Raw genomic sequence first — 16,815 nt, 5'->3', positions numbered from 1 at the left:
ATGAATTATTAGATATTAATCAAGATAGGCTCACTGACTCAATTAACAGTCGAGGATCCATGCACAGTGTCAGTGTGATCCCTGAGTAGTAATTATTTTGTTTTTCTTTATAATCTGATCGAACTAGTTTTTATTTTCGTTTGAAGCTTAATTTGTGTAGCCGAGATTAATCCATGTATGTACACTGAATCACTGATAATGATTAAATTTATATAAATATCTCAAATACCATAGTATTCTTAAAAGGATTATGGTTGAACAACTACAATGATTATATACTTAAGAATTAAACAACCATTATAGAAAGAACTTAATATATTGAATCATAATTAGATTAGAATATATGGAACAACAAATATATATATATAGTCTTACATAAACATGAAATTAATAATATTTCCAGAAACAAAACACTCTTGTTTTTGAGAATTCCAAGAAGAAACTTAATTTGAGGAAAGAACTATTGTTAGTCTAGAAAATGAATCATAATTAAGGTAGTTCTAGTGATTATTGGTTAGGAAAAAGTTAATTAAAACCTTTGCTAGCTGGTGGGGCAATATCTGATTATGGTGATCAGATGTGGCACGTCGTACGCATGTGGCAATGACTTTAATGTCCATGGACCATAAGTTGCCAAAAATAAGAGTGGTTATAGAAAATTGCAATTTGTCTTTTTTAATGGTCCATCTCCCCTTTTAAACCCCCATCTCCTCTTTCTGACGTTGTTGAATACTACTTACTATATATATATTTATATGCAGGCAATATCACAACACCACCAAATAGCTAGCCTGCCTTTAATTTTAAGCTCTTTAGTATACTCCAGAAACAATACTCAATTTTCACAGAGAGAGAGAGAGAGAGAGAGAGAGAGAGAGAGAGAGAGATGAGGAAGGAGTGGCATCCTTTGTTGAGTAGTGGAGGGAGAGGGTCATCAAGAGATGATAAAAAATACAAACATGGGTTCTCTTCAGGTGAGATGCAGTCTTTAGCAAGTGTCTGTGAGGCTCTATTGCCTCCTTTGCCATTGAATTGTTCTAATTATCAAGGGAAGGATCAAGAAAATAATTACTCTACCAGTAAGGCTGTGCAATCCTTCTACAAGGCTTCTGGGGCTCAACCTCCAATCCCTGATGAGGTGATCAAATCTCTCTCTCTCTCTCTCTCTCTCTCTCTCTCTCTCTCTCTCTCTCTCTCTCTCTCTAGTGCTAGCTAGATAGCAGCTACTTTTATGTGTTCTGTTGAAACTAAAATGTCACCACTTGGAAATTTCTTATACAGTTGAATGAGGAAATTAATACTATTCAATAACAGCTGGTTAGGTGTATTTATTAAACTACTTCTTTTCTTCAAAGAAATCAAAGATTCTAGCATGCTTTAATAATCTATTAATTAATGCATGAAAGTAGGTGCCATTTTCTATATATATATTAAACAATATTGACTTAATGAACATAAATTAAGTAGGCCTTTATTCTATTTAATAATAATGCTAGATTTACCAAATTAATTTATTCATCAAATCGATGACGTGTTTGTATTACATATCAGAATCATACTTACTAAAATAAATAAAGTTAAGAATTTAAGATTAATGTTATATTTGAATAAATAAGATATTATTATATAATCTGACGAATAAATTAGAACTCTAAATTATAATAAACAAATTTGATAAACATAGCAGTACTACTCGATTCGTATTGAATTATATCTGAACATTTAAGATAATGGATTGAGGATTAATTGCAGGTTGCAGAGCTAATGGTGAAGAGGGCCTTTATAGAAGCTGTGGTATTGGTTAGAGTGGTTTTATGGGTCCTTTCCACTAAGTTGGGTACCCTGCTACTTTGTGGCTCTCTTTGCTTGGATGAGACGTGGCCCTTCATTCACAACTTCTCATCTTTGTCATTGGAGAAGAGAGAGAGGGTTCTGCAGAAATGGTTTAGGCACAAGTTTCTGACACCCATTAGGCTTGCTTTTTTTTACATCAAGGTCCTCTGCCTCTACACTTTCTTCACTCGGGTAATTATTTCCTCTCTCTTTCTCTGAATAATTTTTATAACAAATACTTTTTTAAAATTTTAGACTTAAGTTGTTATGCAGATGATATGTTAATATCTTAATTGCTATAACTAAAAGATCAAAATTGAGATTAGTTATGAACAAATAAAACACTAGCACATCAATTGTAGTATTCCTCATTATAATATAAGATATATTCTAACAAATTAAGAAAAATGTACTAAAAATGAGCACTCCTCATCATGTATATGAGGCATGAGAAGTGTGAGAAGCCAGTTTTGAAGGCATTTATTATTCCCAATTTGAATGCTAGCTATTTCCCAATCTGATAGGATTTACATTTTTCACAAAATCTATTTTTTTAATAAAAAAAATCCTGGTTAAATTATAAATTAGAGTCATGAAACTTGGTACTCTAATCACTTGGGGCGAGATAGTGTGACCCATGTGCAAGGTGCAAGATGTGATCCAGGTGCAAGATGTGACATATTTCCAGTCATAATGCGAATTTGTAAAACTCTTTTGTACAAATAACATGTTTCTTAATGTTGACCCATCAATGTCAAAGGGCATGGCAAACATAACCATGAGTTTCTGGTAAGAATAATACTGAAGGACCACATGCATTTCTGGACCAGGAGATTATGTGGCTCCACCTAAGCCATGATTGAGAATGTGACTAGTCCCATATAGGATAGAAGGCATAAGTTCAACAACCACTTAGATACAAAAACTTAAAACAATTAAGAAATAAGTCAACATTGTATATCGAACTAATATTTACGATATATAAGATATATGAGTGATCCACTACTAATGGTAGAACTTTTGATAGATGTATGATCCAAGTGAGAATGTGAAGCGTAATGTCCCAAGTGAAAAATTATAGCTATATATAAGAGTTTATAAGGGTCTTGAGCCTCTCCACCATTGCCAATTTGTTTTAGGTTAGATGTTTAAATTTCATCATTGTATTAGAGCCAGCGTCACCCAAAAGTTGTTCACATGCCACACATGAGGGAGCGAGGGGGCGTGTGAGAATATGAAATGTAATGTCCAACATTGAAAATTATAACCATAATTTTGAGTTGGGATGGGCATTATGTATCGCCTTATAGCCCATGAGAGGACTCTTCTTCATAGTAGGCTTTTTGATGTCTTCTAAGCAATATTTTTTCTATTATTCATGGGTTGGAATCCCATGAATTGTGCAGGGCAACCCCATCTTTAACTTAAGAGTAGAGCTAAGATGTGAAGAGCATTTTAAATTTTCAATCTTTGTTCTATTAACAGGTTGGTGAAAAGGCTGAAAACCCAGCATGGCAAGCCATTGGATATCAGTTGGAGACTGATCATGATCAGAACCCCCCAACAACAACAACATTACCTTTAGAGAGGCCTCTTGAGAAGGGAGTCATAGAAACCATGCGTGAAACTGATACAACTCTTCTGCATTCCCTTGCTAAGAAGGGCCTCAAAGTCACTCATGACCCCAAGAACAAGAACCTTTACAAGATCCAATGTGATGTTGTGGTTGTTGGCTCTGGCTGTGGAGGAGGTGTTGCAGCTGCAGTTCTTGCAAGTTCAGGCCACAAGGTCATTGTTCTTGAGAAAGGAAACTACTTCACTCCTTCAGATTATTCTTCCTTGGAAGGTCCCTCCCTGGATCAGCTATATGAATCAGGAGGCATTCTTGCAACTCTTGATGGGAAAATCATGCTTCATGCTGGATCAACAGTTGGTGGTGGCTCTGCTATTAACTGGTCAGCCTGCATTAGAACACCAGAACCTGTGCTTCAGGAATGGGCTAAGGACCATGAGATCACATTCTTTGGGGGGTTAGAGTTTGTGTCTGCAATGGACACAGTGTGTGAGAGAATTGGTGTCACAGAGAATTGTGTAGAGGAGGGGTTCCAAAATCAAGTACTTCGAAAAGGGTGTGACAATCTAGGCTTGCAAGTTGATTTTGTGCCCCGAAATTCGTCAGAGAATCATTATTGTGGATCTTGTAATTATGGTTGCAAAAGAGGAGACAAGAAGGGGACTGACTCTACATGGCTGGTAGATGCTGTGGATCATGGTGCAGTGATCTTAACTGGGTGCAAAGCTGAGAGATTTGTATTGGAAAACAGAAAGAGTGGAAGTACAAGGAAAAAGAAATGCTTGGGAGTAATGGCAAAAAGTTTAAGCAATAATATCACAAAGAAGCTGCAAATTGAGGCCAAAGTGACAATCTCAGCATGTGGAGCTCTGTTGACACCCCCCTTGATGATCTCTAGTGGACTGAAGAACCCGAACATTGGTCGCAATCTTCATCTCCACCCTGTTTTAATGGCCTGGGGATACTTTCCTGACTCGAATTCAGAAATCAAGGGTAAAATCTATGAGGGTGGCATAATTACATCAGTCCATAAGGTGGTCTCAGAAGACTCCAAGGCAAAAGCAATCATAGAAACGCCTGCCTTAGGGCCTGGAACATTTTCTGCTTTATGCCCTTGGGAGTCTGGGAAAGACATGAAGAAAAGAATGCTGAAGTTTGCAAGAACTGCACATTTGATTGCAATAATCCGAGATAGGGGTTCTGGGGTAGTTAAGATGGAGGGAAGAGTAAGCTATGAGTTTGATGCATCAGACAGAGAGAACTTGAAGGCTGGTTTGAGGCAGGCACTTAGGATTTTGATTGCAGCAGGAGCAGTTGAAGTTGGCACTCAACGGAGTGATGGGCAGAGAATCAAATGTAAAGGGATTGACAAAAAGGAACTAGAGGAGTTTTTTGAGATGATATCCGCGGAGGAAGGTCCACAGTCACTGGTAGAGAATTGGACAACCTATTCCTCAGCTCATCAGATGGGGAGCTGTAGAATGGGAATCAATGAAAAAGAAGGTGCGGTTGATGAGAATGGGGAGAGCTGGGAAGCAGAAGGCCTATTCGTCTGTGATGCTAGTATTCTGCCAAGTGCTGTTGGTGTCAATCCTATGATCACCATCCAATCAACTGCTTACTGTCTCTCAAAGAGAATAGCAGACTCTCTAAGAAGAAAAGTTGATTGATTCCTTGCATCCTGTTCTCAAACTGTGCACATGCATACATACACAAAACACCGGTTGGTGATAGATCCATTTCAAGTTGATAACAAAATTTTATATAATGATCTGTATTATAATGTTTTATCTGGTGCAATGGTATTGCATTCTACATATAGTCTTATACATATGAAGATGTGGATACTGCTGTCTTCACTACTAAATAAGTTTATCAATATATACATTCCAATATTTCTTTGGATATTTACTTACTAAGCGCAAATTACATCTATGAAAAAAAAGAGGGATGTCTGAAGAGTAACACATACAAGTATGCTTTCTTCTCAATGTATGCAGAGTTAATTAGTGCAAGTTATATTCTATTCTTCTGCCTTAAACTAGAACAAGCTCACACAGTGAAGCACAATGCATCGCTTATATTATGCCCAAAATACGCGAGGTTTATACTAGCCATGAGCTATGTATGTTATGTACATTCTTTACATGTTTAAGAACTAAGGAAAAAAATACCATGTGAGGTTCCATGGCTTGAATTTCATTCAGTTTATCTAATACTTACCACATTCACCATTTATGATGGGAAAGAACTGGTGGGCTAAATAGAGGTGCCCTTTCCTACCATTTCAGATGCAACATTACATAGCTTTCCAGTTTCCACTAAGATTAAAGATTAGGAAGCTTGATTACAAAGCCTCATTCTCAAAGTAATATTTCTCCTGGAGCACTTTCAAGATGGAACTTTGCTTTTAAGATCCATATTTAATCAATATGCTACAAAAAAAATGATAAGCCAATATATTATGCTATTCTTCCTGTGACGATAATCAGGTAACAAAGAATCCTTTTCTGCTTATTATTATCAAATTAGGACAAACAGTTGGAATCAGATCACTCACTCCAAATTTCATTTCTTGCAGCAGGGATCATGTAGATGGTTAATACTTTAAATGAGAACATTTTTAAGGTCAATTCAAAAAGGAACTCTGTTCAGACACATATGATACACTTACATCAGAAAACCTAAATTAAAAGGGCCAAATGTACAAGAGAAAACATAATTTCCATTTGGAAAGCGCTTTTCTTCATTACACTTGGCACCATACATTTCATATTCCAAATTGTATATGAGATGAATGAGTGGCAGGATCTCACACATTGATATAAGAAAGTGTGGATTCCATCTGCCTTGGCTTTGCCTCATATCAGCATTTCGGGGTTTCTGTACATATAAGTCTAAATTATCTTAGCCATCAGAATCTGTCTCACGGAATGGTAGAGGAACTGTCTTCACCGCCCTGAACTTGCCAACATTGTTTAGATGCTCATTCTCTAACCTGTTTGATACAAAATAGAAAATTCAGAAGTTTGTGCTTTTATTTCTAATGCTTGTAGAGAAGGGTATGACTCAGGAGTTATCTAATCACATGAATCAAATATAATGTTTAATAACAATTCTCTGTTAACATTAGAATTCTATTTAAATTAATTTTTAAACGTGTGAGACATAGCACATATGTACCTGTAAAAGTTCCAATGTCCTCGCCGGATAACCTCTAATGAAGCCAAGAGAAAGTCCCGAAATCGTGACTCAACATCTGGAATGTGGCTAAACCGCATTACTGTGTCCACCCAAGCAACTCTTAGAACCACATTCAAGGCCTGCATCAAATTTCAACCATCTGTTTGAGAAATTTGTCTGCATGTGTTTTACAGGAGACAATGAAATTATAAAGAGAGAGGTTTAAACAGTAAAGAAAAACTTACAATAGAAGCATAGTAGATGCTTTTGTTCTTCAGAATGAGATCATCTCTTAGCCATAGGTTCTTCGATTTTCGGTTGAAAAGCCCCCAGTCGTTGACAAAATCCCAGTACAGCTGGTAGACTGTAGCCACTGCAGAAGTGACCACTACTATGGAAAACCAAAGGTAGTGGTGGACCTGGTGGTTTTGCTGGTTAACATATGTAATCCTGGCTCCGGCTGCCACCATGGCCGAAACATACTTCCCCATGTTAGCCAAATGGTTGACATCACCTTCATCAAACCATCGTCTTGCACACTTGTAGTTCATTGCATTGAAAGGTCACATGTTAGTTGGACTAAATGAAAATGCTTTTGCAGTGTTCATTTATTTGTTCTTCAATGCTGTGTCATTTGAAGGTACAAGAATTCCATGTAAAAAAAATATGCATTTACATTATTAATCATGATTTAAAGTCATAAACTGTTAAATAATCCTATATAGGATGTATGTGAAGCTAATTTTCTAAGAAAATACTGTTCTCAATATTGATAATTTGGATTTCAATCAAGAAAGAAACTAATAACACACAGTGATGGGAGAATCTGCATAGGATTTTTGTAGTTACCTGCATGGCACGCCAGTAGTATGGCAAAAACGAGATGACATAAGCCAGCTCTTTAAATACCCTTCCAGATTTGCAGGTCTCATACTGGTGTGTTCTGAAGTTTCCAGCAAGGAAGTAGCAGGCTGTGGATTCCATGTGTCTCAGCAATGGGATCTACAAACAAAGAGTCAATAGGCGATTGATCAATGAAAATATAAATTCGACGAAAGATGAATGTTAGTCTTGTTTGTGTACTTTATTCTTATGATATGGTTATAGTGGCATTAGATATTAATTTTTTGTCACTAGACCATAACTATCATATTGTAACATAAGTGATTTTACCTGGCTAGTAAGCTGATCAGCCATAAAAAAGTCTACCATCAAAACCTGCAGGCATATGTTTAAGACAAGAAAGAACAATGCTTGTCAATGCTCGTTTCATTATATTGCTTAAGATCAATCACATAGTTGATGGTGTTATGTGAAAAGGAGTAAATGTACCTTATAAAATGGAGAGCAGACTATGTTACGAATTACTCTGATGAAGCAGTACCGAGTTGGTCGATAGAAGATGTCAAATGGGCATATGAGCAGGGCAATGGAAAACTGAAAGTTCAATTTAAGATTAGCACAACGCTTCATGTTATGTGTCTCAATTTTCTTAATTACTTTCTTTGAAGCCTGAGGGTTTTTTTTTAACCATATCGAAGCCTGAGTTATGATTATTATGTTTTATATAACTAGATCAAGTCCTATAGCTACCTGCCTAACAAGACCAAGATGAAAGTAATAAAACTAACCAGAAGGAAAACTCCAGGAATGGCATCAACTTGGCTTGGTAAGAGGTTATTGGCCCTTAATATAAGGTGTACAACCATTGCACCAACCACAGCTGTCATGAAAGTTGTGCATATGAGGAAGGCATCACGGTACTTCAGGGCTGTGCTTGGCTGGAATTCAAATATGAAGTTGTAATTGATTCTTGTATTCTTCCACATGAATAGGTTACACCCATACATGAACAAGTGCAAGCTCAGTAAAGCAAAGACACTGCACAAATTCACAGATTCCAATTAGCATAGTAATAATGCAATTAAGTTTCCCTCATCTTAAGATATTGATTATTGGCACAACTGATATTGATACATTTCATGGTGTTCTACATTGAACTTCTAGTGTTCATTATCTAATCTTAAGTCTACTCAGTTAATCTTAGAAACTTTGTCATCTAGCAGCTAATGAGATGTTCTGCCCAGTTCTGTGAAGTTGGGTACAATACAACAAATTAGGAATTAAAAAATTCAGTTCCTACATAATATATTTGCTTATATGTATTTAAGTGACTGACAATGCATAATCCATTTGTGCTTTCTGGTCATTTAATTAGCATTTGATAATTTGTAATAGCAGCAGAGCAGTAATTATTATTATAGCAGTATATGGAAAAACAGAAAAGGCTACTGTGAAAGAGCTCACCTGAAAACAGGGTACACTGTTTCCATGTAATTTAGTTCTGTGCTAGAAGAGAATATACCAGACAAGTGGGCTAAGATTGCGTATACACTAAACAATGATACAAAACAACCTGTAAACAAACCTGCAGCAACAGAACCAAAAAGAAAATTATACTTTATTTTTTAGAAAGAAGAAAGACATAAACAACTTTAGTAAAGATTAAAGAATGATGACAATGAGACCAAACAAATTCATACAAAAATTGGTCCACTGATTGGTGGGCCCCAATTGTCATCATACAATATATTAACCTTTGAGCAATCCCACTTTGAGGATTAGTGGGAAGCAAAGCTATGTAGCACATTACATTGAAAATTAGTGCGGTTTATCTTGGCCCAAAGACTAATCACACCATATATATTGCAAGACAAGTTAAAAGTGATGTTGCTGTCATTAAGGGAAAGAAAGCAGACATTTTCATTGATTACAATGTTTAACTTTTGTGGCCATTCGCCAATTTGATGACAATGCCCTTTATATATGGCAGTGTTAGTAGTCATTGGATCAACCATATAAGGCAGTATATGTTTACACTTGCTCATGAAAATAATAAGGATTTTCTCTTTTCTCTCTAGAGCTAGCTAGAGGTTTATGCAGAGACCATAATTATAAAGAAATTTCTTATAAGAGGGAGAGAGATTACCAACAAAGAAGGTGACCATATGAGAATCTTTGTTGTGTTGGGGCCTCAAAAACTTCATTGCCTTTTTCTTGTCATTGCTGGCAAAGTGCTTTGTGAATATGGACTCCACTTCGTCCATTAGTCTAACAACCTTTTCAGACAAAATATAATAATGCACACAATCCCTATCAGAAAACCATAAAACCCATTCTCCAAAACTAGTTATAACAATAAAGAAACATTTTGAAAGTGGGTCCTGGATTATTTGGTAGTAGACACTATATATGTCTGAAGGTTTGCACTCGGCATTACTTCCTAGCCAACACTAAGTGTCGACAATTCTGATTTCTGAACCATTGATTAGTCTGAGATTTATTGTGACATCCGCACTAATCAACTGTTGTCAATGATCACACGTACGTAAATGGTTGACGCTAGCATTTTTCTTAACCAAATAGCAATTATGTGTTATTTTAAGTTCTGGATGTTGCATAGGGTACTACCTAGCTAGTTTTGGAGCTCATTTTCATACACACAAAAGATAAAACAAACACACGCACATTTTGGACACTTCATTTCTTGTGATGACTTGTGAGAACATGAAGTCCCACAAGCTCAAGGAATAAAATAAAAATCATGTCACTAGTGCACACCTTCAAGCACCATGTGTGCATATTAGCTAGAAGAGTGGTCCAGCAGCGCATAGCTAATCAAACTACTTGGCACTACATATAGCAGATAATTACCTTATCAGAGCTAATGAAATATGATCTCTTCACTGCTTTTAGATAATTTGCTGATGCCTGCTGGTTTGATACCTGCACAAGGAAAAAAGTAGTTAGTTAATTGCTTCAATTTACTTACACCAGAAGTTATATAATGTGATAAATGTGTATAAGGAACAATAAGATTGATATAAATGGATAACCAAATTAAGTTCATGGTGGTCACACAACACTGGCATTGAATAATACATACACCTAAATTAATGTTCAATCTGTCACAGTACTGTCAGTACTACACATGCATGACCTGTATTACCACCTAAAAGCAAAACCTGTACTCATCAACCAAAATTAATGTATGCATATAGCTCACAAGTATCCTATCCAATAATCCAAAATATCTTTGCAATTCCCTCTTCTACATGTATTCTATCATGTGTCATGAAACTTAGATATCTGTACGTATTTGCCAAATTGAGGCTGAAAAAATTGGTACCATATATACATTACCTTGTCAAATTTCTTTAGAATCTTTGTGAAAGCCATCATATTCAGTGAGCTGCCAAAAGTAGCAAATTCGATTAGAAGATTAATTAAATTTGGAAAATATTTCCTCACTAGCTAGCTACAACCAGTTAAGCTTGATGCTTGGACTCAATGGTACATATATTTAGTACCTTTCATTAATATTAAGGTGTGGAGCTAGTATTGTTATAACTTTAATTCCACCCATTTTTCTAGTTCTAGAAATAGTGCTATAACTTTGATCACTGTGATAATTTTCATAACCATGTGTTATCACACAATGGCCACATCAGTAGCTTTAAAGAAAATCCTTTTATGAACTTTTCTATTGCTGGCTATTTAAGGATATATATTATATTCTCAAAACATTCAAATAAAGTGATGTTTGTTTGCAAAGATGTCATCTGTGCCTAATTAAACACGTATTTAAACCAAATTTCGTACTTCAATATACAAATAACACAAAATGTGGCCCATTAAGGTAGCTATCGCCACACTTCATCTATTGAAAACAGCATTAATTACGTGAGGTTGTGAACTGCCATGCACCTATTGGTTCCATATACCCTTAAGTTTCAAAATTATTTTCTCATATGTACCTTATAAAAAATCAAAATAACTGACAAATATTGTTAAATGAATCACATTTTTAAACCACATTTTGTCAACCACATGCACCATGTAGTAAGTGCAGCTCAGTTCTCGTCACATAATATGGTCCATAAACGTAATCCCTTTAATATTATATATTGATTATTTATATATATATATATATATGAAAAAATGAGAACCTGTAAGTTTTAAGCAGACCAAGGCCTCTGTAGAGCTCCACAAAGGCCCCTCTAATCATCTTTTCAGCACACTGTATCTTCTTTCTACTAATGAATTCTCCAGGGCCTTCCTTTTTGGGGTTGTTAACCAAATCTTCCCAAAGCATTGATGTAACTGCTGTGATTGTTCTTGTTGGGGTGGTGTTTGGAATGTCAATCCTCATGGCCATCTTGGGTTTGCCTTTCTTTGTCTTGGCCCTTGTTGCCGAGTTAATGAAGTTCACACCATTTCTTTCTAGTGCTGCAATTGCTTCTTCTTTTTGGGTTGTCTCTGTAGGGGTCGCATTCAATTCTGCTGAGCTCTCTGCATCAGTTAAGGTCTATAATAATTAGTACAATAATGGTAGACATTATTTTAAAAATAAATGACGTGTTAGTATATGTACTGTTGGTATTATATTTGTTGTAAATAAATGAGCCTCCTAGTTCACCATATATCCCTAGTAAAGACTACTCAGTATAACATTTTCCTACAAAATATCTTTCTCAACTTTTCCCCCTAACTCTAGATAAAAAGAAAAAAAACATAAATTTATTTTTCCTAACTCTCTCGCATGAGGTAATTGTGTAATACCCATGTAGGACGTACTCAATCCATGCGAAAGAGTTGGAAAAAATGTTTGGAAAAATATTGGGTTTTATAGCATCTTTCAATTGTGAATCCTGAGTAATGCTACATATAGGAGACCAATTTCAAAATATTCAATCTTTTATTGCGGTAATGTTTTATTTATTCATATTTGAATATAGATCAAATTATTTTTATATCAAACAAGATATTGTCGTGTCACCAGTCACATTTTTCCGTAACTAAAATTTAGAGAAAGTATTAGTGACTACTATGTTATTGTTTTCATATAACACTTTAGTCTTCAAATAACATTTTGTTGTTGTCTAGTTTTCAATTATTTAGAGCTACAATTTATTGTAGAGCAAGGAAGTTAATATTTGAGACAAGAGATAATTAAGGGTAAGTTTTGGTAGATTTAATGCTCTATCGCTTTCTCAAAAAGGAGAAAATCTGATGAACAATTAATAGCGTTAAGGATTTGGATTTGTCCAGAACTGATTTTTCTCCAGCTGTGAGCTAGAAATAGCTAGGTGTACTAATCGATTGGACTTGCGACTAATTGAAAGCCAAAGAGTCACAGACAACACGAAAATTCCCATACGTTTAGGACACCAAAATGATCTCTAGCTCTTTCTTTGCACATGATGATGTATACCCATTACACCTAAAATGTTGACCAATTAACACTTGCAAATGGAGATGAATGTGAAAGAAGATTGAGAATATTTTGAAGCACTTCCATATTTTATTTTTGCTAGCAAGCCCACAAATTAAATGAAACAAATTCTAATTAGGGAACACAAAATTCTAGCTTAGTTTTGAAGATGACCCTATTTTTCTATTTGGAATATAGTCGTGTGGCCCACGTACGCCTTGTCATAATCCTAAAAGCACCATTAATTGGTTAATTTATTTGTCTATTACCCTTATATTGCATGTATTGGCTACCTAGCCAGCTACTATAAATATAAGAGTCTCAAAGTTTTCAAGACCTTATCATATGTAACTCCAAAAAAAGAAAAAGAAAAAATATAATCACCTTGCATATATGAGCTAATTAATTTTGCTATTCTTATTATTCTCTATGCAAGTGAGTTTCATTTTTATTAAAGATGTTATATATATGTATATAATATCAAAAAAATGTGGTACATCTAATATTATTCGTACCAGTGCTATAATCCGAATTTCGAGGAGAAGAAGACCATGAGCTAGGGACACTTGACATGTTGGACTTTGTCAATGAGTTCTTCCATCTCCGGTCATTGAGAATTTGCTTGAGTTCCAGCAAAATTTGTAGTTGCTTGCTCAAAATTTCTCCTCTCTCTAGAAACTCACCCTCTTTGGTCTTGTAAAATTGATTCACTTTGTTAAGCTCTTCATCTAATCCCTCAAAGAACACCCTCACCTACATAATAAACACCAACCCAACACATTAAATACCCTAATTAATTAAGCTTTTTAATTAATCAAAACAAATTAATTTAATCATAAGCACCGTTATTACAAATTATCCTTAATTATTTGATTAATTAGTTATTAGTTGCACCATTTTTTTTGTTTTGTTATAATTTTGATTACCTCATCCTCTTCAGAAAACAACTGATTGAGCTCGGTCTCATAGATTTCTTCCTCTTCACCGTTCTCCATGATTTTACTCTTCACCTGTGAATATATTAAAACAGAAAACATCAAATCTACATTTATGGTATTGGTTTCTTTGTTTTTAGTGTCTTTTTTTCAGTTGGTCACGATGGTTTCGTGATGTGAGTATGCCTCTCTACAACCGTCCCCGATTTTGCTTTCGTGAGAAAAATATCGAAACCCTCAAAAGTTATGTAACAAGACCAGAAAAGGGAGGCACTAAAACTTGCTGGACTCTGAAAAGCTCTGACATTTCCGGCCACTTTATTATCGTTTTTGGTATATTTTAATGCCTGCCCATCATTCATTTTTTTTTTTCATTAAAATAACCCAATTGATGAAAAAGAAGAAAAAAGTGAAAAAAACAAGAAGAGAACAATAACTGAATTTTAAGGAGAAAAAGGTTAGAGATTCAATGTCACTTAAAGTAATTATGATGGTCATTTTTAAGAGAAATTTCTTTTTTCTATCAAGAATATATTTATTTTATATATTTATTTTTCTCTATTAATTATGATGTGATAAAAGAGATTAACACATTAAACGTGTGTGTTCACTTAATTTTACTCCATTTTAAGAAGGGGGTTGGTTGAAGCTTTCTCAATAAAGGAAAAGCTTATTATATTGGTCATTTAGTAAAGGGTCTTTGGAAAAAGGTTGTAGTTAGCTAATTAAGCCACACTAGCTAGTTGATGAAAGTGCAAGGTTATGTTCATTGTGCCATGCACATATCACGCACCACGCCAAAGGATTTGAGAAAAGCTTTGGTGCATGCTTCTCCATATGTCACTAAAGTGGATGTTATATGGCTGACATGGGACTAAAAGAGGAGAGAGAGAGAGAGAGAGAGAGAGAGAGAGAGACCAAAAGGACAGGTAACAAAACTTTAAGCAGACCCGAGAAGAACCGGAAGTATATATCGGAGGGAAGATTTCTGTTTACTTAGGTGTCAGAGTATCGGCCGAAATTCACTGCCCGAAACATTTTGCCTGAAAATGACGTGATCACTTCAGTACTTTACAGCCATAATATACACTATACAGGTCTGAACACAACCCACCATAAAAGACAATACTCGAAACACGCCAACTTTTTTCGTTGAGAAAAAGGAAAAGTTTCAGGAATTTAGGACTGTTACAGTAGCCGGAAACTCGCCCGAAAAATCCAAAGTGAGCAATACCATTTCTAGCAACCACCTATAAACCTCAAAAATCAGCTTGATCATTGAAATCGTGTCAGAGGATTAATCTAATATAATATATATATAAAGTATGTATGTAACATGTAACATCCTAACATGCATGTCTGTGTGAGCATTCATTAATTAATTACCTGAATGATCTCGGTTTTCTTATCGGAATTGAATAGCTTGTCACCGATTTTCTTGGTGACAAAGCGAACCGGATCGAATATGGAGAAACCGAAATCTCGGCCTGCTTGTGGGTCATGTTTGGGCACTCTGGAAAGCTTGACCTTCTTTACTTGTTTCTTCAGCTGCCAGTAATTGACGAAGGCGTCTCTCCATTCTGGGATGAGCTGAGCTTCCAGCTCCTTTGAGAACTTCACCATTTTCTTATGTTTGGGTGAAGACCTCCAAGAACAAGGAGAAAGAGAGAGAGAGAGAGAGGAGGTTAAGAGGTGTTAGAGGGACTTGAGAGGTTTATATATAGAGACGGGAGAGAGAGAGAGAGACGTGTAGTGAAAAATGAAAGATTTTGCTTTAATTTGAGACAAACTTTGGGCAAGGAGTTAAAAAGAAATATTAAGTGAATATATATATAGTCATTTTATTGAAATACCTCATCTTAAATATAATGAGATATGATTTGTGAGATTTACTTCGCATTGTAATTTGATGATTGAAGTCGTTTATTTTCTAAATATCTATATAAGGATATATCATCCTTACAAAAAAAAAAAATAGATAAATCAGAAATCATTTAACCATTTGATTAAATGATTCATTTTCACCTTAAGTGTTTACCGAATCATTTTATTCGTATATTTATATAATTACAAGAGATAATTAGGCTTGGATTTTTTAAAAAAACAGTTTTTAGATGGAGATCGGGGGTGTTTTAAAATTTATAAGAAAATCTTTTAATTTATAATAAAGTCATTTTTAATTTATAAGAAAAAAAAATTTAATTCATAATAAAGTTATTTTAATTTATAAAAAAAATCATTTTAATTCATAATAAAGTCATCCCCGAATTTGAAGGGTATTTTCTCCAATTTGAAGGGTATTTCCCCTCCTAGGGAGTAGAGTGAGCTTTATAGAGGTTGCATGTTAGGTTTCAGTCCAAAATTTCGGAGTTAAAACTTAACATAAAGCCGTCAAAAAAGAAAAATAAAAAAACTTAGATTAAAAATCCTAAATCACTACCGATCTTAATTTAAGAAATACTCATAAAATTGACTAAACTCTAAGTCTCCCTAATTACAATTAGATGTTTTAATAGTTTTCGATTTATCAAAATTTTTGCAAAGATGATTGTACGTATAGAGATCTAGAAAATAGACTACTTCGATCATTAAATTACAATGTATAGTGAGTCTTACAAGCCATACTTCATTATATTTAAGATGATATATACCTCAACAAAAAGAATCTCTATATATGTATGTATATATATATATACATGGAGCTTCAAGTGTGAGATCTCATATTTAGTGTTAAATGTGGGATGAGGCGGATGGCCCACTCCATATAGTTTTTTAACAATTCGAACCATCTATTTTTTAGGTCTCTATTCATAGATCATCCTTACAAAAAATTAGCTAAATCAGAAATCATTTGCTTATCTAACTTTGATCAAACAAATAGACGAACCAAATATTTTTGTTTGATCAAACCATCTATTTGTTTGATCAAAATTAAATAGGCAAATGATTTTCGATTTGGCTAATTTTTTGTTAGGATGATCTATAAATAGAGGCCTAAAAAATAGACGGTTTGAATT

General features: G+C 34.8%; 2 protein-coding genes across 2 annotated transcripts; one reads left to right on the top strand and one right to left on the bottom strand.

Moving 5' to 3' along the window:
• The first annotated feature begins 881 nt into the window (after nt 1-881).
• Nucleotides 882-5,322, top strand: FAO3 (fatty alcohol oxidase 3). Its single transcript, XM_086232200.1, has 3 exons — nt 882-1,138; nt 1,753-2,025; nt 3,319-5,322. Exons 1-3 carry the CDS (start codon nt 887-889, stop codon nt 5,074-5,076), a joined length of 2,283 nt encoding a protein of 760 aa, XP_086088326.1. The 5' UTR covers nt 882-886; the 3' UTR covers nt 5,077-5,322.
• Nucleotides 5,323-5,899: 577 nt separating this feature from the next.
• PHO1 (phosphate 1) lies at nt 5,900-15,447 on the bottom strand. The gene is made up of 15 exons (XM_086231339.1): nt 15,185-15,447; nt 13,790-13,873; nt 13,379-13,616; nt 11,599-11,941; nt 10,793-10,841; nt 10,304-10,375; nt 9,579-9,708; nt 8,897-9,017; nt 8,221-8,470; nt 7,922-8,026; nt 7,763-7,807; nt 7,439-7,591; nt 6,835-7,128; nt 6,590-6,729; nt 5,900-6,404 (listed from the first exon to the last, which is right to left on the bottom strand). Exons 1-15 carry the CDS (start codon nt 15,419-15,421, stop codon nt 6,314-6,316), a joined length of 2,352 nt encoding a protein of 783 aa, XP_086087465.1. The 5' UTR covers nt 15,422-15,447; the 3' UTR covers nt 5,900-6,313.
• Nucleotides 15,448-16,815: the final 1,368 nt, after the last annotated feature.

The sequence above is a fragment of the Dryas octopetala genome, chromosome 2, assembly GCF_963921425.1.
Source record: "Dryas octopetala chromosome 2, drDryOcto1.1, whole genome shotgun sequence".
In the NCBI taxonomy this organism is placed as follows: Eukaryota; Viridiplantae; Streptophyta; class Magnoliopsida; order Rosales; family Rosaceae; genus Dryas; species Dryas octopetala.
Note: the sequence above shows the minus strand (reverse complement) of the source record. Positions and strands in the feature narration are given on the sequence as shown.

Excerpts from the sequence above, each read along its gene's own strand:
- FAO3 (XM_086232200.1), top strand. The coding sequence starts at position 887 with ATGAGGAAGGAGTGGCATCCTTTGTTGAGTAGTGGAGGGAGAGGGTCA. Across the intron at positions 1,139-1,752 it reads AACCTCCAATCCCTGATGAG|GTTGCAGAGCTAATGGTGAA; the intron begins GTGATCAAATCT and ends GATTAATTGCAG. Across the intron at positions 2,026-3,318 it reads TCTACACTTTCTTCACTCGG|GTTGGTGAAAAGGCTGAAAA; the intron begins GTAATTATTTCC and ends TTCTATTAACAG.
- PHO1 (XM_086231339.1), bottom strand. The coding sequence starts at position 15,421 with ATGGTGAAGTTCTCAAAGGAGCTGGAAGCTCAGCTCATCCCAGAATGG. Across the intron at positions 8,027-8,220 it reads TTCCTGGAGTTTTCCTTCTG|TTTTCCATTGCCCTGCTCAT; the intron begins GTTAGTTTTATT and ends TTGAACTTTCAG. Across the intron at positions 7,592-7,762 it reads CTGATCAGCTTACTAGCCAG|ATCCCATTGCTGAGACACAT; the intron begins GTAAAATCACTT and ends CTTTGTTTGTAG.